The 23,898-nt window shown below is 38.9% G+C and overlaps 1 protein-coding gene across 6 annotated transcripts in view; it reads left to right on the top strand.

The window, feature by feature from the left end:
• The window catches only part of GIGYF2 (GRB10 interacting GYF protein 2), a 146,385-nt gene that overhangs the window by 84,717 nt on the left and 37,770 nt on the right, over positions 1-23,898 (top strand). For 5 of the 6 annotated variants that reach the window (XM_032398400.1, XM_032398231.1, XM_032397992.1 and 2 more), the window contains 10 exons: positions 1,056-1,235; positions 5,246-5,463; positions 5,556-5,718; positions 5,802-5,990; positions 8,478-8,674; positions 9,659-9,818; positions 16,742-16,908; positions 20,222-20,313; positions 21,771-21,878; positions 22,912-23,012. In XM_032398400.1, the coding sequence (XP_032254291.1) occupies positions 1,056-1,235; positions 5,246-5,463; positions 5,556-5,718; positions 5,802-5,990; positions 8,478-8,674; positions 9,659-9,818; positions 16,742-16,908; positions 20,222-20,313; positions 21,771-21,878; positions 22,912-23,012 (1,575 nt within the window). The remainder of the gene's footprint in view (positions 1-1,055; positions 1,236-5,245; positions 5,464-5,555; positions 5,719-5,801; positions 5,991-8,477; positions 8,675-9,658; positions 9,819-16,741; positions 16,909-20,221; positions 20,314-21,770; positions 21,879-22,911; positions 23,013-23,898) is intronic. The other variant, XM_032398311.1, reaches the window with a different exon arrangement.

The raw sequence follows: 23,898 nt of genomic DNA, 5'->3' as shown, positions 1-23,898 counted from the left end.
AGAATTCCCTCATTTTCAGATGCAACTGTACAACTTTCTTTCACTTTCATGGTGGTTTAGTACAAAGAATTGAGGTTGTTACTGAAGTATAGGTAACTATAGGTTATAAATGGAAGATATCAGTGTATGTTCTGGATTTTCAACTAATTTAATGTGAGGTTTTATATAATCTCTTACAAATTGTGTATGTTAGCACACGTGGGATAGTGAGTAAAAAAATAATTTGTTTGCACAGTTTGGAATTATCTTAATCTTTTGAAAGTACCAATTTAGTTATTTGGTATACCAGGCTCTCTTTCATTGTTAATGGAACTCTTGACTGGCATTAGGTTACACATAGCTTAGTTTTGCATTCTGTTCAGAAGCAATTTGTTGTATGCCTATAATGTAATAGATGTTAGAGTAAATGAAAATGAAAAATTATAGTTCACCTTGTCTACTTTTGAGTTTACAGTGATTTTTAGGATAAAAGATAGGTTGAATTTTATAGATATCCTATTTGGGCAGAAAATCACCAGTAGAAGTTAATTAAATAAAGAAAGACACGGGGCGCCTGGGTGGCTCAGTCGTTAGGTGTCTGCCTTAAGCTCAGATCATGATCCTGGCGTCCTGGGATCGAGCCCCACATTGGGCTCCCTGCTCCGTGGGAAGCCTGCTTCTCCCTCTCCCACTCCCCCTGCTTGTGTTCTCTCTCTCTCTCTGTCAAATAAATAAAATCTTTAAATAAATAAATAAAGACACATCATATAATTGAAAATTCTTGTATGACTTTAAAAACAGTAGTATGTGCTGGTAAGGTAGGTTGGTTCACTTTTCATTGCATCCCCTTTTTATAATGCACATATTATTTGTTTAAGAAAGAATTGCCCAGTCTGTGAATGTTGCACTTTAAGAAATATGTCCAATACTAGATGCATATGTCTGCAGCAGTTCTGTTATTCACACTTCCTGAGCATTGGAGTAGGCACATCTGCACAAAAGCGTGATCTGAACCTTCCAGTCTGCTTTCAGAATCCTTATTGGCTGAGGCACATGTTTCCTTATTTTCATTACAGGGAGACCAAATTTTGAGGAAGGTGGACCAACATCGGTGGGAAGAAAGCATGAATTTATACGATCAGAAAGTGAAAACTGGCGTATTTTTAGAGAAGAACAAAATGGAGAGGATGAAGATGGAGGTTGGCGACTAGCTGGACCGAGACGGGACGGAGAGAGGTGGCGGCCCCACAGCCCTGGTAAGGCTCCTGCTGAGTGAGCGCAGGGACCAAAATAAGGGAGTATTTGGTCGAAATTGTTACTGATTAAGCAGAAAAGATGAACAGGTTAAAACAAGAGAGAGGACTCAATTATTTATGTTATCACACTCAGTCTTATCACTACAAAAAAAATTTCAGCATGAAGATTCCCTCTATCTCTTCAGTTATGAAAATCATTTTTATTTTTCTGGAGCAGATAGTGTGGTTTAATGGGAAGCACCTGTCTTTAACTGCAAAAAACGTGAGAGGGTCTCCGTCAGGTTTTGTCTAACACTAAATCTTTGTATTTTTTTCAGCATGCTTTAAAACTCATAAATGTATAATTATATGCTCACTAAGGAATATGTGCTCTCCCTAAAATGGGTGCTTTTCCTGTATAATAAAAGATTTATTCTTTCAATTTTTTTTTTTTTTGTCCTGAAAAAGTGATTTATGCTTATTTGAAGGATAAACTCTAAACCCAGGTCAAAAACATAATCATAAGTTCATTCTTTTGTCCTAACTTTAGAAAAAGGAGAGAGAATAGTAGTGATTAGTGCTTTTGTAAGTTCTTCTGTTTGACTCTTAAGAATGCTTCAAACTGTTCTTCCCTGACATTAGATATGCTGGTAATTGAAGACACTGGTGCTTTGTGTCAAAGTTCATCCCCTACCAAAGTGCTGATTCCATGCCTCATGATAATCAGATGCCACTGTAGTTTGAATCGTGGGGTCATGCAGAACCAAAGTGCACGGAGAGTGTATAATATTTGCCTTATGAATTTCATGTGCATAACATTATTTTCGTTATCAACCATATGCCAAAGAAGCTAACTTTTAGTAGAAGAAATCATAATTAAACTGTTTTCATTTACATTTTAAAATCAAGTTATTAGCAAAATCACTAGTCTCAGCCTGAATAAACATTATAAAAACATTCAGAGTGCTTTAGGTAGTTATGGATAGGTAGAAACATAGTGAAGTTAATCTTTGTATAGAATTTTGATGCTTTTACCCCAACTCCTCATGGTTGCCTCTTGGGTGAGTTTTCTGTCATGAATGGGCATTGTTTACATCACACCTATCTAGGCAATTCTCATGAGTCTGTGTGCTGGGCAACCAGATGTTATAGTTCTCTTCAAGGCATCACGGCATTTTGTGCTGAGCTTGCCCGTAAGCAAAAGGGTTGTAGACTATGTTCCCAACAAGCATTCAGTGAAAGAATGGACAGGGTCTGGGCTGAGCGAGAAGAGAAATTCCAGCGGATCAAAAACAAACAAGGTGGATGTTTTAGAAGACCAACAGTGTTTGTGAGCCCAAATGTCTGATGTCGATTCTATTAAAGAGAGTTAGTTAAACAAAGTAAAATTTTAGTGTATTTTCTACCACTGACCCTCCTCACCCCAACAACTTAGATTTTGGACATATGTTGTCTTTTTCTTAAATCTTTCTCTCTGATATTCGATTTCCATGTCTGATTTATTTGTTATTAACTTAACAATTTCCCCCAATTTTTTATTGATATATTTTTAAAAGACAGTTTGGGGTATATAATATATGGGGCTGAAAAAACAGTGGAAATAAGAATTTTTTAAAAGAATACCATCTATTTTTTCAACCCAGCATCTTAAAAGTTAAGTCTGATTAACTTAAGTTGTTGTAAATTACTCTTAACATTTCTTAGATTATAATTATAGTCTTTTTTTTTTTTTTAAAGATTTTATTTATTTATTTGAGAGAGAGAGAATGAGAGAGAGCGAGTACATGAGAGGGGGGAGGGTCAGAGGGAGAAGCAGACTCCCTGCTGAGCAGGGAGCCCGATGCGGGACTCGATCCAGGGACTCCAGGATCATGACCTGAGCCGAAGGCAGTCGCTTAACCAACTGAGCCACCCAGGCGCCCTATAATTATAGTCTTTTATGATTTGATTAATAAACGTTTAAATATAATGATTTTGACTAATTTTTTATATTATAAAAATTGTAGCAGACTTTATTCTGATATTGTAAGACGTTAAAAAGCAGTGGTTAGTCTTCATAAGCTAGGGATGTGTCTTCTACATTTGGTTTAAGTGGGGCTCAAAACTGAATATGTATGGGAGATGGGACGATTAAGGACAGCAAAGCATCCACTCTGGGAGCTGAACTTAAGAAACTCAGTAAGAGGAAAACATGAGCCAGATGCCTAGAAGGATAGATTCCTATCATGGTGCATACTTAACAGACGGTTTAGAAATGATAGTAATAGAGAGAGTACTCTGGAATTCAACATTTGATCATGAGTACTTCTTTTGAGTAATGATTCTAGGTTTGTATTTAAGCAATCTGGATATAAAGTTCTTTAGTTTTCATAGAAGTGTAATAGTTTTTGTAAGTAAAAGATGGGGGAGGATGGGAATAGTGTTTTCTTACCTTTTTTGTGAGTGATTTATAAGTAGCTACCTCTGTTGGGCATTTTAATGTTTTGCCTTCTCATTTGCAGTTTGAGTTTTAGATTGCTGGTTTTAGCAAATTGGGCCTCAGTAGTAAGAACATTGAATTTTTTGGCTCATTTCTTTTGTGTATCTCCCACAGAGAAAGCAGTGAAAGAAAATTTTAATAGGTTAAAACCTGCCTCTCTTTTTCAGACTCTCTTAGACTCAGGTTTGTCAGATATTAACAAGAGTTCCCCTTTCTGGGCGCCTGGGTGGCTCAGTCGTTAAGCGTCTGCCTTTGGCTCAGGTCATGATCCCAGGGTCCTGGGATCGAGTCCCACATCGGGCTCCCTGCTCGGCGGGAGGCCTGCTCCTCCCTCTCCCACTCCTCCTGCTTGTGTTCCTGCTCTCGCTACCTCTCTCTCTGTCAAATAAATAAATAAAATCTTTAAAAAAAAAAAAAAAAAGAGTTCCCCTTTCTTAGGGCGCCTGGGTGGCTCAGTCGTTAAGCGTCTGCCTTCGGCTCAGGTCGCGGTCCCAGGGTCCTGGGATCGAGCCCCGCATCAGGCTCCCTGCTCGGCGGGAAGCCTGCTTCTCCCTCTCCCACTCCCCCTGCTTGTGTGCCCTCTCTCGCTGTGCCTCTCTCTCTGTAAAAATAAATAAAATCTTTAGAAAAAAAAAAAAAGAGTTCCCCTTTCTTAAAAAACAAAATACCTTAACTGGCATCTTTTATTCTTAGGCAGTCTTTTTTCTGTTGGAAAGTAGATGTAATAAACAGTATGCTGGGATGGATTTAGGAATGTCCCTGGGGGTATTATACAGAAATAAAAACTCCCTAGGGAGAATTAAGAGATGAGAGTAAAGGGAAAGTAAGCATTCTATTGTGGAAAAAGCAGTAGAGGATGCAGAATTAGATTCTAGTTCTGCTTTGCTACAATGCAAGTTACTTCTGTCAGAGTTTTTGTTTCTTAAACTATAAAATTAGAATAGTGGGGCTATATAATATCTCTGACATCTGTCAGTGCTATAATTCCATGCCTTTTTGTTGGGAATCAGAATTACAAATGGGATCTTGGCACTAGCAAATAGGCATGATGAGTTTGATGTTAGGATTTGCCACAGGGAGTTGGTCTTATACATCAAGAATGATATTTTCATGAGAAGAAAGAAATGTGTTAAGGCCTGCCAGAGGGAAGGCATGGACTTCAGTGTGGAAAGATAGCTAGTGTTATAAGCCTGGGCTAAGAGTATGCCATGTGAATGACTCATCGACAGTCAGATACCTAAAGCTTATTCAAAGTGTATACTTTGAATCAAGTGTCCTTTAAAAGTGATTTGTTTAAAATTTATCTTTCAAAGCTTTAGAGTATGTTGTGTGGCTCAGTACTTACTGAAGATAACCACTATTGTCACTTAGTGATGTCATACGTATGCTGAGCTCTGAATTTCATTTAATTTGCCTAATTTTCTCTTTAGTAGGTTGATCATTTGAATTCACAGCCAGTCATAGTTTTCTTCTTTATTTCGTATTCGTGATTTTTTTTCTCAAATACTGTCATAAAAATTTCCTAAGGTTTGTATCCTCCTCCTCATCCCAGATGGCCCTCGTTCTGCAGGCTGGCGGGAACACATGGAGCGACGGCGAAGGTTTGAGTTTGATTTTCGAGATCGGGATGATGAACGGGGTTACCGACGGGTGCGCTCTGGCAGTGGAAGCATAGACGATGACCGGGATAGCTTGCCTGAGTGGTGCTTAGAGGATGCTGAAGAAGAGATGGGCACATTTGACTCCTCTGGAGCATTCCTCTCTCTAAAGGTGAGAAATTTGTTTTAAATGTTACGACAGGCACTGACCTGCCAGCAGAGCCAAAGGTATTGTTGACCTTTGGCTTCATTTTCTTGATACAGAAAGTACAGAAAGAGCCGATTCCAGAAGAGCAGGAGATGGACTTCCGGCCTGCAGAGGAAGGTGGGGAGTGCTCTGACTCCGAGAGCAGCCATAATGAAGAAGCCAAAGAACCCGATAAGACAAATAGGAAAGAGGGGGAGAAGACGGATAGAGTAGGAGTTGGTAAGGCTCATTTTTGTCTTTTACCTTCTTCTTCAAACCAAAAGTTTCCTAAGTTGTTAATTTAAGAATACTTCCCATTACAGAAGCTAGTGAGGAAACATCCCATACTTCCTCATCGTCTGCTAGACCAGGTACTCCTTCAGACCACCAGCCTCAGGAAGCACCACAGTTTGAGAGGAAAGAGGAACCCCAAACTGAGCAGACGGAAAAAGCTGAGGAAGAGAGTCAGACGGAAACTAGCCTACCAACCAAAGTGCCCAGCAGAGGGGATGGTATGTATTTATGAGAGTAGACAAGCTAAAACAGGATTCTGGGGGCACCTGGGTCGCTCAGTCGTTTAAGCGTCTGTCTTTGGCTCAGGCCATGATCCCAGGGTCCTTGGATCGAGCCCCGCATCGGGCTCCTGCTCAGTGCGAAGCCTGCTTCTCCCTCTCCCACTCCCACTGCTGTGTTCCCTCTCTCGCTGTGTCTCTCTCTGTCAAATAAATAAATTTTAAAATCTTAAAAAAAATAAAACCGGATTCTCCTCAGACAGGCCAGTGATCACTGATAAGATGGGCTTCTGTTTATGCCTTGTAGAACCTCTCCTATTGGTAAATTATTGGATTAGATTATTTTACCAGTAAACCCCATCATATGCTGTTTCCCACGTATTTGTTCTTCCCAGAATTCACCAAAACAGAGTTAGAAGAAGCAAGGGTACAACTCAGGAATCTTACTTCCTAGGGTGTTATGACATAGCCACCTTGGTATCAGTTGAGCAGACAGGGTTTAGGATCCTCTGCAGTAATTTGATTCCCACATCAGACAGGTATCTTCCTTTCATATAGTGGTTAATGTGTGTCCAGAAGGCATACCAAATTGCTGTTGTTCCAAAAGAGGCCAAAAAGAACATGGATGGATCTGTGGAAGTCCTACCATCCATGCTAGAGAATAAGCTTAAAGTATATCCCCTTCTCCAATGTTACTGTTTTGATTTTAATTTGCTCATACAGCTTAGTAGGCAGTTTTAATGTTTACTTCCATGTTTCTTCTTGTGCATAGTTAAAAATGACATTGTAATGCTTGATGTTGAAGGGTTAATTGGTTGAGTCACCATAGGAAATCACACCTTTAACGTGGCATGTGAGCCCTTGCATGACCTGGCATCTGCCTGCTTCTGTACGGTTTCAGTGCCATCTCTGTCTCCTTTGTACTCTGTTCCCCAGCCTCACAGCCTCTTAGGTACTGAAATGTGCCTTGTTTTTTTGTCTCCTTGCCTTAGCACATGCTGTTCTCTGTGCCTGAAATTCTCTGTGCCTGAAACTCCATCCCACCCCAAGTTCCCAAGCTAGGTTAGCGATCTTCTCTTGTTTCTTAAACAACCAGCACTATTCCTGACATAGCAATACAATATTATAAAGATCTGCTTGTATTATCTTTTTTGCCTAATAGACTAATATTTTGAGGGCTTAAACCAGGGATATCTTTTCAGAGTTTTATGTCTAGAACAAAGCTTAGTGAGTGAATTCAAATATTTGAATGTCTGTCAGGCACTGTGGGACTTGTCCATTTTGAGACCTGTTTGATATGTAGTAGTCATTTTTCAGTTATAATGTGCCCCCAAATTACTTGTGGTTCATTCTCTTGAATGTAGATGCCTGGGACCTTATTCTAGGAGATTTTAGGATGGAGTCCAGAATGTGTATTCATAGATATGCATTAAAGATTAAAGCTCCAGATTGATGAGAATAGAAGGGAGATAAAGCATATGTATATTTGTCATCTAGGGAAAAATTCCTATTTTTAGAGGGTTGGTAAAGAGTAGCCAGAGAAAATCTTCAGAGGCAAGAGTGGCCTAGAGTGAAGGGACAGTAAGGAAGGGAGGTTTCAGTTTAGGATCGGGCTGCTGAGGTCAGATGAAGAGGACTAGGAAAAGCCATTGGATTTGGGGACTTTAAGGCACTGTTCTCTTTGGGAGGGTAGAAGTGGAAGTCCTAATGTAGCAGGTGTGGGGGGTGGTGGTATATTGACTGTTCTTTTAAGAAGTTTGGCAAAGAAAGGAAAGAGTTCCGGAGAGGAACAGGAATTTGGAGAAGCTGTCTGTAATTGAACAAACAAGGTTTCAAAGGGGAAACTGCATTTGTATCTAATTACTCCCATCCCCTTTCCCTTCTTTAGCCCGCATACTGAGAGGCTAGAAATAAGGACCAACACAGAACCTCTTTTGCAGTCTATGTTCTTATTGAGAAGAACTTCCTGCACTGTCCAGGTTGACTCCCAAATGCTCTTCATTATCCTTAAGACTGTACTGTATTGAATTACATTAATTATCACCTGAAATAGGATTTATTCAAGATAATTGCAGATATGTGTAATCAAAGTTTTGATGATGAGTTACGGTATTTTTGAGAAGATTTGCAGTGCTTTGTTAATGGTCTGCTATATGGAGACATGTTATAAAGAAGGGATTAGACGGATTGTTTGCTTTCAAGAGGGAGATGTGTAACTGTTGGGCAGATGCTCTAGTGACACAGGCAGGCACTGTAGAAGGACCTTGTAGATACCTTTTAATCCTTAGATTGTGTCCTTCTGTAGAGGTACTTCTGTCACTGTAGGGAGAAATACTACACTTCTCCCTAAGAAGTATCTGCGGTGTTCCTGACACATTCACAGTTCTGTTGAGCCCATTCAGTGAACGGCCCAACTTGATGATACATTCTTCATAGGAGTCTGTATAGTTTAAAGGGTTTTCATCTTTCTGTGTTTTCTTCCTTTAGAAATGGTTTCTGATGTCCAGCAGCCCCTGTCACAGATTCCTTCCGATACAGCCTCTCCTCTTCTCATACTTCCACCACCTGTTCCCAATCCTAGTCCTGCCCTCCGGCCAGTTGAAACGCCGGTCGTAGGTGCTCCTGGGATGGGCAGCGTTTCCACAGAGCCAGATGATGAAGAGGGTCTCAAACATTTGGAGCAGGTAAAAATCATGTAACCCTTTTTTTCTCAAACGGTCATAAAATTTGGAAGCATTAAATGAATATTCAGAAATGGAACTTCTGTTCACTAGATTTTATGTACTGGAAAAGTTGTTTATAAATCTAGTATTTTTTTGTATGAGTAATTGTCTTTCAAATCATTTCATGCTTATAAGTTTCTGCTATGTAGTAGTCATTGTGTCAGGTTATTTTTTCTCTTCTGAGGTTGCCCTTAGCTGTTTGCTTTTCTTTTTTCTTTTTGGAAATTAAAGGAATGCCAAAAATGGCAAATACAAGCAGCTGTGGATGGGCATAGTGTCTTCTGCATTTTTTGCCTAAAGTATAACTGGGAAAATAGTTAAACTCAGGATTTTAACATTTTATTTATGTCTCTAGATTTTCCTAAGATTAGATATACCTTTGTTATATGTAAAGTAAATGATAGCGTGCTTTCTATAGAAGAATTTTTCTTTCGGGATGGGGTGGTTTTTGGTGGCAGGAAATGCTTGAAGAGAGAAAGAAAGGAGGGCAGTGTCTCAGTAAAACTTGTAAAAGATTTTATTTGTAATTGTATTGAGTCTTTGTTGTATTAACACCCATGTTTTTACAGGTTTAGTTTATATGCTTCAGGATTGACCATTGGCTTATTAGTTTAAAAAGTAATCTTATTAGTGTGTTGATTAGAAGCCTGGGCTTTCATCCATACCAGTTCGTGTTTCAGTCTCAGTTTGGTTTGCTTAATAATTTTGAAACTTTAAGTAAGATTTGACCTCCCGAGGCCTTAGTTTCCCCCTCCATAAAATGGGGACAGTACATATTACATGACCTTGTTGGAAGAAGTAAATGGTTGCCTGCCGTGTTTCTTGCACAGTAATACCTTTCACAGGTCAAGTCATTCAAGAAAGGTAGGCATTTTTATTATGTGTTCAAGTATTAATTTGGGATCATTTGTTTCCTCAATCCCCTTTTTTTTTCCCCCCTATTAGCAAGCTGAGAAGATGGTGGCTTATCTCCAAGACAGTGCACTAGATGATGAGAGACTGGCATCTAAACTGCAAGAGCACAGAGCTAAGGGAGTCTCAATTCCATTGATGCACGAAGCAATGCAGAAGTGGTATTACAAAGATCCTCAGGGAGAAATTCAAGGTAGCTTGTTCCATTCTACTTGAAGCCATTACCTCTAGATTCTGTAAGATGGTCATTATTTAATGTTAATTTGCATAGTAGTTGAAAACAGTCCATTTTTACAGGTTTTCATATATATGTCTGTGTGTGTGTGTGTGTGTGTGTGTGTGTGTGTGTGTGTGTATGTATATATATATATATATATATATGGCATTTCTATAGGTTCCTCCCATGGTACTGTACAATTTCAGTGGGGGGAGGGCAGTCCACTGAAAATCATTTGAATACAAGGTGGAATGTGATTACTAATATAATAGGGATGTAAACAAAATGCTCAAGACCCCCTCAGTTCTGGCTACCCAGCTGGTTAACTAGGCAGGTGAATTCTTTATCTTCTTTGTACTTCAGTTTCCCTCCCATAATGATGGCAGCAGTCTTGGAAGACCTTACTTGAATGTTTTGCTGAAGTAGAGTTGATATCATAAATGATAAAGACCTGTTAAAAATGTGGGAGAAAGGATCGTACATATTATACGTTAATCCTTTAAAAGATTTGTATGGTATACAAGTTAGATTAGAATGGGGAGAGAATGCTATAAAAGACATTTGTTGATTCTTCATTTCTGTGAAATCTTCGTTTATAACCTGAAATTGGTTGACTATGTTAGTGTCAGTTTCATGATACTGTTTTACCAAGTATACCCTGTGACCTCTTTCCAGCATACTAACTCCTTTTCCACACTCAGTCCCCTTACCCTTTCCCTTTATTCTCCTTCATAGCATCTGTTACTGCCTGGCTCTGGATATATTTGTTCATGGTCTGTTTACATCTCTGTAGAATGTAAGGTGCATGGAATCAGGACTGTGCGTGTGTGAGTTTCTTTGTTTTGTTTTTGGTAAAACAAGCAAAAGCATTTATTCGATGTTTTAGAGATTGCAACTGGAGAGACAAAGTGTGCTTCCAAGTTGAGGACTCTGTTTTAATTAAAACACATGGGTGTGTGTTTTAATTAAATTTACTTTAAGATAATTGTAGCTTCACATGCAGTTGTAAGAAATAATAGAGATTTTATGTATTCCTTACCAGTTTCCCGCACTGGTAATCTCATGCAAAACTGTAGTACAGTATCCAGCCTGGATATTGACTTTGATATAGTCAGGATTCAAAACATTTCCATCTCATGTTGCCCTTGGATAGCCACATCCATTTCCTTCCCATCCATATCTACTCCTTAACACTTGGCAACCACTAATCTATTCCCCATTTCTATAGTTTGTCGTTTCAAGAATGTTACATAAATGGAATCCATTTCCATCAAATGGAAAAATGTTTTTTTTTTTACTCAGCATAATTCTCAGGAGATTGATACAGGTTGTTACATATATCAGTAGGTATTTTTTTTTTTTTTTAAGATTTTATTTATTTGACAGACACACAGCAAGAGAGGGACTACAAGCAGGGGGAGTGGGAGAGGGAGAAGCAGGCCTCCCGCCGAGCAGGGAGCCCGATGCGGGGCTCGATCCCAGGACCCTGGGATCATGACCTGAACGCTTAAGACTGAGCCACCCAGGCGCCCCTGTGTTTTTTTTTGTTTTTTTGTTTTTTAACTGAGAAGTACATCATTGATATGGGTATATCATAGTTTATTTTATTTTATTTTAAGATTTTATTTATTTATTTGACAGAGAAAGACAGTGAGAGAGGGAACACAAGCAGGGGGAGTGGGAGAGGGAGACCTGAGCTGAAAGCAGACACGTAATGACTGAGCCACGCAGGCACCCTCTTCATGTTTTTTAACCTATATTCTGATTAGATTGTTTACTTTTTTTACCTTTGAGTTTTGAGATTTCTATATATAGATACTAGTCCTTTATTAGATATGTAGTTTGCAAATATTTTCTCCCAGTCTGTATCTTTTTATCCTCTTTAACAGAGTCTTTCACAGATCAAAAGTTTTAAATACTGATGAAGTCCAGTTGATCAGTTTTTCCCTTTTATGGATTGTGTTTCTGGTATTAGGTCTGAGACAGAAGAATTCTTTTTCTAGCTTCAGATCCCCAAATTTTCTTTCCAAAATAATTTAGTTTTTTGTTTTACATTTAAATCTGTGATTTTTTTTTGAAAGATTAATTAATTTATTATTTATTATTTAGTTTAGAGAGAGAGAGAGTCTCAAGCAGACTCCACAATGAGCGGGGAGCCCGATGGGGGCCTTGATCCCATGACCCCAAGATCATGACCTGAGCCAAAACCAAGACTGCTCAACTGACTGTGCCACCCAGGAACCCCAACTCTATGATCTATTTTGAATTAATTTTTGTGTAATGAATGGGACTTAGAGTTTTTTTGCTGATAGATGTCCAGTTGCTCTGGAACCTTTTGTTGAAAAGCCATCTTTCCTCTTTTGAATTCCTTTTGTACCTTTGTCGAAATTCAGTTGGGTATATTTATGTTGGTCTGTTTCTGTGTTCTTTATATTCTGTTCCACTGATCTGTGTGTCTTTCCACCAATATCATAGTCTTGATTACTGTAGCTATATAATGTCTTGAAATTGGGTAGACTGGTTCCTCCCGTTTTTTTTTTTCCTCCTAGTTTATTTTTATAAAAACAGTTTTTAGCTTTTCTAGTTCCTTTGCCTTTCCATATAAATTTTAGAATAGTCTTGTCTATATTTACCATATAATTGTATTCAAAAATCTATATTTAAATATCTTGCTGAGATTTTAATAGGAACTATGTTAAACCTCTATATCATTTTCAAGAGAATTGACATCTTTCGCATGTTGAGTCTTCCAATCTATGAACTTATGTAGTTTTCAGCATAGATTCTACACATGCTTTTATTAGATTTGCATCTACTTGAGGGGCTCCTGGGTGGCTCAGTCATTAAACGTCTGCCTTCAGCTCAGGTCATGATCCCAGGGTCCTGGGATCGAGCCCCACATCGGGCTCCCTGCTCCACAGGAAGCCTGCTTCTCCCTCTCCCACTCCCCCTGCTTGTGTTCCCTCTCTCTCTGTCTCTCTCTCTGTCAAATAAATAAGTTAAAAAAAAAAAAAAAGATTTGCATCTACTTGATTTTTTTTTTTTGAGTAATTGTAAATTTTATTTCAATGTCTTTATGTTCATTGTTACTATATAGAATTGAATTTTGGATGTTTGTCTTTAGTCTCTGACCTTGCTGAGCTCATTTATTAGTTTTAGGAGTGTGTTGTTGTCGTTACATTCCATAGGATTTTCTTTGTAGACATTACTGTCATCTATAAGTAGGGACAGTTTTATTTTTTCATTTCCAATCTATGCCTTTTATTTCCTTTTGTTGCCTTATATATTCCAACACTGTGTTGAATATGATGGGTGGGAGCAGACATACTTGCCTTGTTTTTCCTCTGTTCCTATCTTAAGGGGAACACATTCAGTCTTAAATAATTAAGTGTAATACTAGCTGCTGGCTTTTTATAGATGCTCTTTATGAAGTTGAGGAAGTACCTTATTTTTTGAGAGTTTGGGTATTGGTTTTTTCAAATGCTTTTTCTGCATCTGTTGATAGGATCCTGTGATTTTTCTTCTTTAGCAACTTTGGTGGATTAAATTGATTGCATTTTGAATATTGAACCAGCTTTGCATCCTTGGAGTAAACCCCATTTGGTCATGCTGTATAACTCTTTTTATATATTGCTGGATCCTATTTGGTAATGTTAAGGATTTTTGTGTCTGTGTTCATGAGGGATGTTGTTTTGTAGTTTTTTTGGTATCCTCATTGTCTGATTTTAGTATCAGAGTGATAATTAGCTTCATAAAATGAACTGGGAATTAGTCCCTCTCCTATTTTTCTGGAAGACTGTTTAGAATTGGTGTTAATTCTTCTTTAAATGTTTTGTAGAATTCCCTAGTGAAAACTTCTGGGGACTTCTTTTTTGGGATTTTTTTAAAGTAGGCTCTATGCCCAACATGGGCCAGGCTTGAACTCATGACCTTGAGATCAACAGTCACATGTTCTGCCCACTGAGTCAGACAGATGCCCCGTTTTTTTGGAATTTTAAAATTACAAATTCAATATCCCTAATAGTTACAGGGGCTATTTAAATTCCTGATTTAATATGGGTTGATTTGGTAGTTTGTGTTTTTTGATGAATTCATCCATTTCATCTAAGATGTCAAATCTATGTGTTATTTGGAGTATTCCCTTATTCTTTTTGATGTTTGCGGGTTCTGTAGTAATAGCCCCTGTTTTATTCCAGATGTTGGTCACTTGTTCATTTCTCTTTTGTCATTGTCAGTCTTGCTACAGATTTGTTAATTTTATTGATCTCTTCAAAGAACCAGCTTTGTTTCATTGATTTTTTTCACTATTTTTTTGTTTTCAGTTTCATTGAGTTCTGCTCTTATTTCTTTCCTTCTTAGGGTTTATTTTGCTTTTCTTTTTCTAGGGGAGGTGGGTGCTTACAGTATTGATTTGAAAGACTTTCTTTTCTAATGTAAGCATTTCGTACCATAAATTTCTCTTTCAGCACTTCTTTAACTGTGGTGCCACAAATTTTGATACATATATTTTCATTTTTATTCAGTTTAGTGTACTTTTTTTTTTTTTTAAGATTTTATTTATTTGTCAGAGAGAGAGAGGAGGAGAGAGAGCACGCGCACAAGCAGGGGGAGCGGCAGGCAGAGAGAGAAGCAGGCTCCCCACTGAGCAAGGAGCCTGATGCGGTGCTTGATCCCAGAATCCTGGGATCATGACTTGACCTGAGGGCAGCCCCTTAACCGACTGAGCCACCCAGGTGCCCCCCCCCCCTTTTTTTAAAGAGAGAGAGGTGAGGGGGTTGCAGAGGGAGAGGTAAAGAGAATCTTAAGCAGGCTCCAAGCACAGCATGTGATCTTGACGCGGGGATTGATCTCACAACCCTGAGATCATGACCTGAGCCAAAATCAAGAGTTGGACACTTAACTAATTGAGCCACCCAGGCACCCCCCAGTTCAGTGTATTTTTTTTTTAATTCTCATGAGACCTCCACTTTTGAAAAATATATATTTAAGTAATCTCTACACCCAAGTGGGGCTCGAACTCACGATCCTGAGATCAAGAGTTTTATGCTCGGGGCGCCTGGGTGGCTCAGTCATTAAGCATCTGCCTTTGGCTCAGGTCATGATCCCAGGGTCCTGGGATCGAGCCCTGCATCGGGCTCCCTGCTCAGTGGGAAGCCTGCTTCTCCCTCTCCCACTCCCCCTGCTGTGTTCCCTCTCTCGCTAGTGTCTCTCTCTGTCAAATAAATAAATAAATTCTTAAAAAAAAAAAAAGAGTTGTATGCTCTTCTGCCTGAGCTAGCCAGGCCCCCAAGAGACTTCCACTTTTACTCGTGGATAATTTGGAAGTGTGTTTAGTTTCCAAGTGTTTGGTTTCCTGTTACCTTTCTGTTAACGATTTCTGGCTTGATTTTATTGTGGTTGAAAAACACACGATATATAATTTCAGTTCTTAAAAATGTATTGAGATTTATTTATGGCCCAGAATATAGTTCTTTTTGCTGTATGTTCTTTGGGTACTTGAAAAGAATGTGTATTTTGCTGTCCTTGGACCGTTCTATAAATATCAATTGGACCGTGTTGATTGATGGTTTTGTTGAGCTCTATAATCTTGTTGGTTTTCTGTCTAGTTCTGTCAGTTGTCATGAGAATGGTGTTGAAGTCTTCAGCTGTAATTGGGGATTTCTCTGTCTTTTCAGTTTTATTTGATTTTGCTTCACATATTTTTACAGCTTTGGTGCATACACTTTTACGATTGCTGTGTCTTCTTGTGGATTGGCCCTTTATTGATATATAATATCCCTTTCTGTCTCTGGTAATTTTCTTTGCTCTGAAGTCTGCTTTATCAAATACTAATATAGCCACTCTAGTCTTTTTGTTTGTTTAACGCTTGCATGATACATCTTTTTCTATCCTTTTATTTTCAGCCTGCCTATATTATATTTGAAATGACTTTCTTGTAGATAGCATATAATTGTTGTACATATTGAGTCATGTTTTTTGTTACTGGCTGCTTTTGCTCCAAATCTGGGATACATGAGGTAAAATGAAAAGTCAGGGAATTCACCACTATGTGTTTTCTTAGGCCCCAAGGTTCTAGCCAGTCTGCCTTCTCCCTACTCTTCAGAGTCTTCTTTTGTATATAATGTGTAGGGTTTTTTGTTGAATTTAGCAGGAGGAGCAGGGACAAGTACATCTATTCCATCTTCCCAGAATTGGACATTCTAGGGATTTGTTTTATTTAGTATTGTATTCCCACTGCCTAGACCCATATAATTGGTGTTCAGTAAATAGTTGCTGTATGAATGAATTAATGGTTATGGATCAGAGTGCATTTGTTAATTTTCTGTATAAAATATTTGATTTTTAATTGTAAAAACGTCTAGAGAATGTCATTGCGCCCCTGCCTCCAGCCAGATTTAGTCATACCTGGGTAAATCAATTGTAAATTATCTTAATTTAATAGATTATTATTTATACTTTGCTAACCTTTAATAATCTGGCAGAAAATGAAAATTAGAGGAAAGCATATTTAGCCTTACATGTTTATATTCTTTATGCCTTAGTAATATAAAGTAACAAACATACTCTTCTCAGTTTTATTATACTTTTCTGATAAATGAATTTGTAGAGATTGAGATGTAGACATTTATGCTCCTTAAAATAATTAAAGCCCCACAGAGAATTTGGGATGTATAGACAGAAGTCTTATTTCAAAATAATTTCTGTTGTATTTTATTAGTTAGAAGCCTATTTTTACTACCTTTGGAGATGGATTAAATTAAAATATCGTACAAAATATTTGACAGGTGTCACCTGAACAAGGTGTACCTCTGGATAAGGATCAGATTCAGGAAATATTTTTTTCCTTTTCAGTCTGAAAGAATTTTTATTGCCCTTCTGTTTAATTGGTGCTATTATAGGTCCCTTCAATAATCAGGAGATGGCGGAATGGTTTCAGGCGGGCTATTTTACTATGTCTTTATTGGTGAAGAGAGCATGTGATGAAAGCTTCCAACCTCTTGGTGATATCATGAAAATGTGGGGAAGGGTCCCCTTCTCTCCCGGTCCAGCTCCCCCTCCTCATATGGTAAGTACCTTACAGCTCACCCAGAACACATACTAGATGCAGAAACCCTTGCTTCTCTTTGTAAACACAACCCAGATGTTGCATCTAATGAGGAAGAAACTGTACTTTTTTAAAGTAATTGAAATGGCAATGGGCAGTCTGGATTGTAGACTGCATACCTAGCTATAACGATCTTTTCAAAACTCAAATACCTGTGTTCAACCCCAGTCCCCCCACCTCCCCATCCCCCCCACCCCCAAATTCTAAAGAAACAAAATCCTTCAGTAGCTTCCCAGCAGGTATAGAATAAAAAACAACATCTTATCCTGTTTTGCCTATCAGGTCCTACATATTCTGGCTCCTTATTTTTCTAAGCTCACTTCGAGCTTTTAACTTTATCTACTGTGCTTCAATTAAGTTGACTTTTTTGAGTTCCTTTTTGCCTCTAATTAGAATGCACATTCTCCTCTCCTCGCCTTCCCTTACCTCTTTTTGCCTCTTGCTTTCTGACTCATAAAGTTCCTAAATTTTAGGTTTACCTTAAAGCAAATAAATGTTACTAATAAAAAATTCTAGTGCTTTGGAGTATTTTGAATTGAATACGTTTTTCTTTTTTTTAATATAAGTTACTGGTATTTTAACTAAAAATTGGATCATAATGTAACCTCCCTTGTACACTGACACTGGAATACCTTTGAAGGGGAAATCTTACTCCTCTGCAGCTGCCCCTGGGCCTCTCCCTATAGAGTTCCCTTTGGAGGGCTTTGGATGGGTGCCTTACTTTTCCTTCTCCAGGTTGGAGTGTTGGGTGGTTGCTATAGTCAGAAGTGGCCATAGCCAGACACCTTTCGTGTGAACACTGGGTCACTGCAGCAGCAATCACCATTGATTTATTCATCAGCTACATAGTTAAGGCCTGTGCTAGGCCTTGTGGTAGGTTCTTATGCTATCAAGGTAAATAGGACACAAACTCTCTTATGGTCATAGGGGTTCATAGGTAAGAACAGTGGCCATCAAACTTGTTTGGCCACAGCCTGTAGTAAAATAAGTGAGTTTTACATCACTACTCTGTACATTCATAACTGTATGTGTATATTTGTGAAACAAGTTTCACAAAGCATTTTGTGCCATGCACATATTTTCTTCCCTCCCTTCCTCCCTTTCCATATAAATGTTGATCTTGACCCAGTAATTGCTGTCACAATCCACCGATGGGTTGAGACCTCGTATAATTTGGAGAACAGTGATGATTCCTAGGTGAGGGGAATTATTTCTGACATTTCTGTTATAAATCCAAAGAAAAATGAATTGTGTATTCTTGTATAAACATTTAACTTCTGTACCAAGTTTGAGCTCTGTTTCCCTTTTCTGAAATTGGGATGGGTTATCGTGCATGTTTCAGAGCTGAAAGTTCATCCCTTGGAGCTTGTCATGTTTGCCCTAGCCTATTTCCTGACTTCTAGTTATAGGGGCTGAGCCTCAGTTATGGGAAGAACCATGGCAAGCTCTGCTTCTGTCAGCTGTTATTGCTGTTGCCCTGAATAGCACTGATAAGAAGAGAGTTCACCTTGATGATGAATATACCTTGAAATGTAGTTTTTGTTTTTTTTTTAAGATTTTATTTATTTATTTGAGAGAGAGACAGCACAAGTGGGGTGAGGGTCAGAGAGAGAAGCAGACTCCTTGCTGAGCAGGGAGCACAAAGTGGGACTTGATCCCAGGACTCCAGGGTCACGACCTGAGCCGAAGGCTTAAGGACTGAACCACGCAGGCACCCGAAATGTAGAAATTTTAGATTAACCAAGTGTAGCTTCCATCCTCCAGTATTTAATGGGAAAGAAAAATGTCCATGAATTTCAAATGATCTCCACCCCAAGAAATTGTATATGCAGTGTTTTATTCCAAAGCATAGTCTGTGTACGATAAAGATATAAACCATTCACTAATGATTTGCCTTAATCTGTGTCACCCTTATGCTTTTATTATTTCTATTATTTTCCACTTCACATTTCATTCTTTTTCCAATTTTAATTTTTCAGAATTTAAATTCCATCTATGTTATTTGAAACACAAACTAAATTTTTTTTTTCTAACTTCATACACACACACACACACACACACATACATACATATACATACTTTTAAGATTTTTTTTTTTTTTTAAAGATTTTATTTATTTATTTGAGAGAGGATGAGAGGAGAGAGAGAGCACATGAGAGGGGGGAGGGTCAGAGGGAGAAGCAGACTCCCTGCTGAGCAGGGAGCCCGATGCGGGACTCGATCCCGGGACTCCAGGATCATGACCTGAGCCGAAGGCAGTCGCTTAACCAACTGAGCCACCCAGGCGCCCTACTTTTAAGATTTTTTTTATTTGACAGAGAGCGAGCGAGAGCACAAGTAGGCAGAGTGGCAGGCAGAGGCAGAGGGAGAGGGAGAAGCAGGTTCCCTGCTGAGCAGAGAGCCTAATGTGGTGCTCGATCCCAGGACCCTGGGATCATGACCTGAGCCGAAGGCAGACACTTAACTGACTGAGCCACCCAGGCACCCCTCTAACTCATGATATATTAATAGCAATAGAAACACCTAATTTGGAAAGTTATAATTTTCAAAGCTCTTTCATATTTTGTTAATGTAAAACTTCTCAGCATCTTTAACAAGACATACTTCTATGCTGCTCTCTGTATTCATTATGGGCCCTTGTCAAATTCCTACCGTAACATTAACATTAACAGATAATTTTACTCCTTTCTGAAAGCTTTGTGCCCTTTCTCTTAATTTCTGCATGATCTCCAGATCACTTTTTTTTTAAATAAAGATTTTATTTATTTATTTATTTGACAGAGAGTGAGAGATAGCAAGAGCAGGAACACAAGCAGGGGGAGTGGGAGAGGGAGAAGCAGGCTTCCCGCGGAGCAGGGAGCCTGATGCGGGGCTCCATCCCAGGACCCTGGGATCATGACCTGAGCCGAAGGCAGACGCTTAAAGACCGAGCCACCCACTTTTAACATTGAGAAATAATACATTTTTTATAATGACTGTGGAGTACAGTACAACATTTAACTTCAAGGGTAGGAGGAGAGAACAGTCCCTGAAACAAGGATCCCTTTCCCACCCTAGGGAATCTCTTATAATGCAGACACCACCTTTTTCCACTAGATGGCATTGTTTAGCTTTTTAAGAGTTTTTATAATAGTTGAGTGTTTTGGAGCATAAAGGGGAGGTGGGAAGTGAAGGTCTGAGATTCAGTTTGCTTTCAGATAATATGTAGTAAATGGCTTTTATGCTCTTTGCAATTTGTTCAGTGGTATTTCTTCCCCTACCCCTTCACTCCTAGGGGGAGTTGGACCAGGAACGACTGACCAGGCAGCAGGAGCTCACGGCCTTGTACCAGATGCAGCACCTTCAGTACCAGCAGTTCTTAATACAGTAAGAGCAGTAACGCAGTAGGGTGCACTGCAGTATTCAAAGTGTCTTTATTTAAAAAACATTTTTTTGAAAAGTTTATTTGAGAGAGAGTGCACAAGAGTGGGGGGAGGGGCAGAGGGAGAGGGACACACAGAATCACCCCTGACTGCAGAGTCCGATGCGGGGCTTAATCCCAGGACTCCCAAGATCATGACCTGAGCTGAAACTAAGAGTCTGATGCTCGACTGACTAAGCCTCCCAGGAGCCCCTAGGTGCCTTTAGATAAAATCTCCCAAGTTTCACCTTTTACAGCAGAGAACTAAAAGTTTATAGGATACTTCAGTCACCTAGCTAGTGGCATGTTACCACTATATATTTGGAGTTTGGTCTTACCTTCTTAAATACCGGAAATTTGCAGAAAATGACACATAACTAGAATTTCGCTCTTCAGCTCCTAAAGCAAGAAACAAAAACATTTTAAGAATTAAATGCCTCCTAAATGGCTCAACTTTGAATGCCACAGTGAAAAAACATAGATGAGAGGGCAGGAAAGAAGTAAAAATTTATACTGTTAGCATTGGTGTGGAATGATGGCAGAATCACTTAGATTATGTGTCCCTTTGGTAGAAGAAGTAAGATTTGCTGTCATCTGGTGCGAAGATTGGCAAACCGGCTTGATCTCTGTTGTCATGAGCAGGGTTTTATAGGAACACAGCCACACGCGTTTGTTGGTGTGTTGTCTACGGCTGCTTTTGCACGGCAGTGGCAGAATTGAATAATTGCATGTGGCCTGCAAAGCTGAAAATATTTACTGTCTGGCTCTTTACAGAAGAAAATTTTTCTACCTCTCATCCAGTTGGGGAAAGAAAAATCTTCCCCCCCCCCCCCCAAGATTTTATTTATTTATTTGACAGAGAGACAGCGAGAGAGGGAACACAAGCAGGGGGAGTGGGAGAGGGAGAAGCAGGCTTCCCGCGGAGCAGGGAGCCCGATGCGGGGCTTGATCTCAGGACCCTGGGACCATGACCTGAGTCGAAGGCAGACGCTTAATGACCGAGCCACCCAGAGCCCCCGTGAAAAAAAGTCTTAACCTAAAATTTTCCAAGCTGAAACATAAATTTTGAGAATTTTTATACAAGTGATTTTATTTTTGCGAAAGGTGCTTCATGTGAAAGAAGCTATTCAGATCTGTTTTTCACTTGCTTTCTGATATTTTCGGGGAGTTTGACAGTTTTTGACATTTTGTATTTTTTTTTGCTGTCCTCTTTGAGCATGTTATCTAGAAGTTCAGTTCTTTTTAGAATGAAGTAGAGAATTTTCTGTGTAACTATCCTTATCATGAAGAATTGTTAAGATTTATTTGATAGCTATTTCTAATGGTGTTTTTGGGGGTGGTGGACTGACCTTTGTCTTTCAGTATCTCAGTAAAGTGTACTAAATGTGCATAGACAGGTTACACTTTATTTTACTTTTTGAAGACAACAGTACGCACAGGTTTTGGCTCAGCAACAGAAAGCAGCCCTGTCTTCGCAGCAGCAGCAACAGTTGGCTCTTCTTCTCCAGCAGTTCCAGGCTCTGAAAATGAGGTTGGTGGTCATTCCATGATGTGTCGTGTGTGTGTGTGTGTGTGTGTGTGTGTGTATGTGTATTAAAGAAAGAGAAGAAAGAAAATTTTAGTATAATGTGTGAACTCTGGTATCAAAATACCCACACAGGACACATATGTGTGTATTGTATGTAAAACCAGAATGTAGCTTTTAAAAATAATAAGCTGGCAATAAAACATTTTTGATCTTTTTACTCATAGAGGATAAATTTCAAATAAGAACCTCAGAATAATGACAGTATTGGAAAAGCAATGTATTCTTACAGAACTGCAATAAAGAAATTATAGTCTAGAAGTTTAATCTCCTTTTCACCCATGAGATCTCAAGAAAGATACTCACACTACCACACAGAGTAAAAATTTTTCAGAACCCAAAAGCCATTAAGCTAAGTCTGAGGAAAAGGAAATTATGCTAAAAGTCTTAAATTTCTGTAGTTTCAGATTATCATTCAGGGCAGTACTTGCTGTACTTCCTTCGGAGGTATCCGTGACCGTCTTAAAAACCTTACTGTCCAATTTAACCAAAACCTTCCACATTTCTCTTTTCAGTCCTAACCCAGTGGGTGAGGTGGGCACGTGAGGCAGTAAGGTGCCAGTTTACAGATGGATAACCTGATACACCGAGAGGCTAAAGGACTCAGTTGACATAATACACAAAGAACTTCAGAGACAGAACTAAAATGAAGACCTTTTGACTTATGGTCTGTGGGTTTTTCATTATAACATGCTGCCTCTTTTACTCTATTGACATATTCTGAGTTTTTTTAAGACCATAGGTATATGAATTATCTAGAAATCAACATTTGTTAATACCTTGATTCCAGAAGTATGATGACTGGGCCTCTGTCTTTGTTCCTCTTCTAAACATTTTGGTAGTGTTACAGTTTAGTTAAAACAATGAAGGAGTTTTCTGGACAAATAGCCTGGAAATCCTACCAATCCTGTAGAAATTCCTCTTTATCTGTTTTTGCAAGTGACAAGAACAAGTTGATTTTTTTATTTCCCTTTTGCAGAATATCTGATCAGAACATCATTCCTTCAGTAACTCGGTCTGTGTCGGTGCCAGATACTGGTTCTCTCTGGGAGCTTCAGCCAGCGGCCTCGCAGCCTGCAGGTACAACCTGGAGCTTGGTCCTCAGTGTGGCTCTGAAGATGTAGACTCTTGGTGTATAGTTCAGTTTTTTAAAAATGTGTCAGTTTTTGTACCGTTCTATGTTGAATATTAACAAATAGTTAATAGACCCCAGCAAAGGATTGAAAATATTATTGAAAATACACTGTTAAGGATTTGCTGGAAGTGTTTAGTAGATAAATTTCATGAATTTGAATCAGCCTCTCTTTTTATGTTGCTCTAACCAGTGTGGAAAAGTCCTCTGAATTGTTTTTGGACTTCTGCCAGCCAGAGTGGAAAAAGGAAAAAAAGCTTAAGTAAAAACACCTATTCTTTTGAGTGAAGTGTTAATATATAGCTTAACACTATAGGTACCCAGAAGTTTTGGGATGAAAAAAGCCTGCTTTAAAGTGAACACCCTACCTCATTCTCTGATCGTTTTGCATCTAATTAGAAAATTTGGGTCTGGGATTTTAAAAAAGTCTTGATATTGGTGGAACACTTCTGGATTTTAGGGTTTGATACCTGCAGAGGTGGGTAGTTTGAACCATGGATAGTCCTCACAAGAGGTTATAGTTGGTGTGGACAATTCTCAGGAACTATAGGCACTGATGGATTTTTCTTAGAGCCCGTAAGCTTGTCAGGTGGTAGTCTCTTGCTAACACTGATCCTGGGGATTATAGCAGGAGAAAGACTGATTATCATCCCTCATCAACTTTCCCTGCTCTGTGTACCTTATTTTTTCTTGGTAGCCGTTTATAGTTCGGATGTTAACATATTCTCCAATTTTGGGGGAACTATTTATAAGTACCTTATTAAACAGTTTCTTTCTTTGGGTATGATACAATCAAGGCCCTTTACAAATAGTCCATTCGTTTTATACAACCAA

Source organism: Phoca vitulina, unplaced genomic scaffold (assembly GCF_004348235.1).
Source record: "Phoca vitulina isolate PV1807 unplaced genomic scaffold, GSC_HSeal_1.0 scaffold1, whole genome shotgun sequence".
Taxonomy (NCBI): Eukaryota; Metazoa; Chordata; class Mammalia; order Carnivora; family Phocidae; genus Phoca; species Phoca vitulina.
This window is presented reverse-complemented; position numbering and strand designations above follow the sequence as displayed.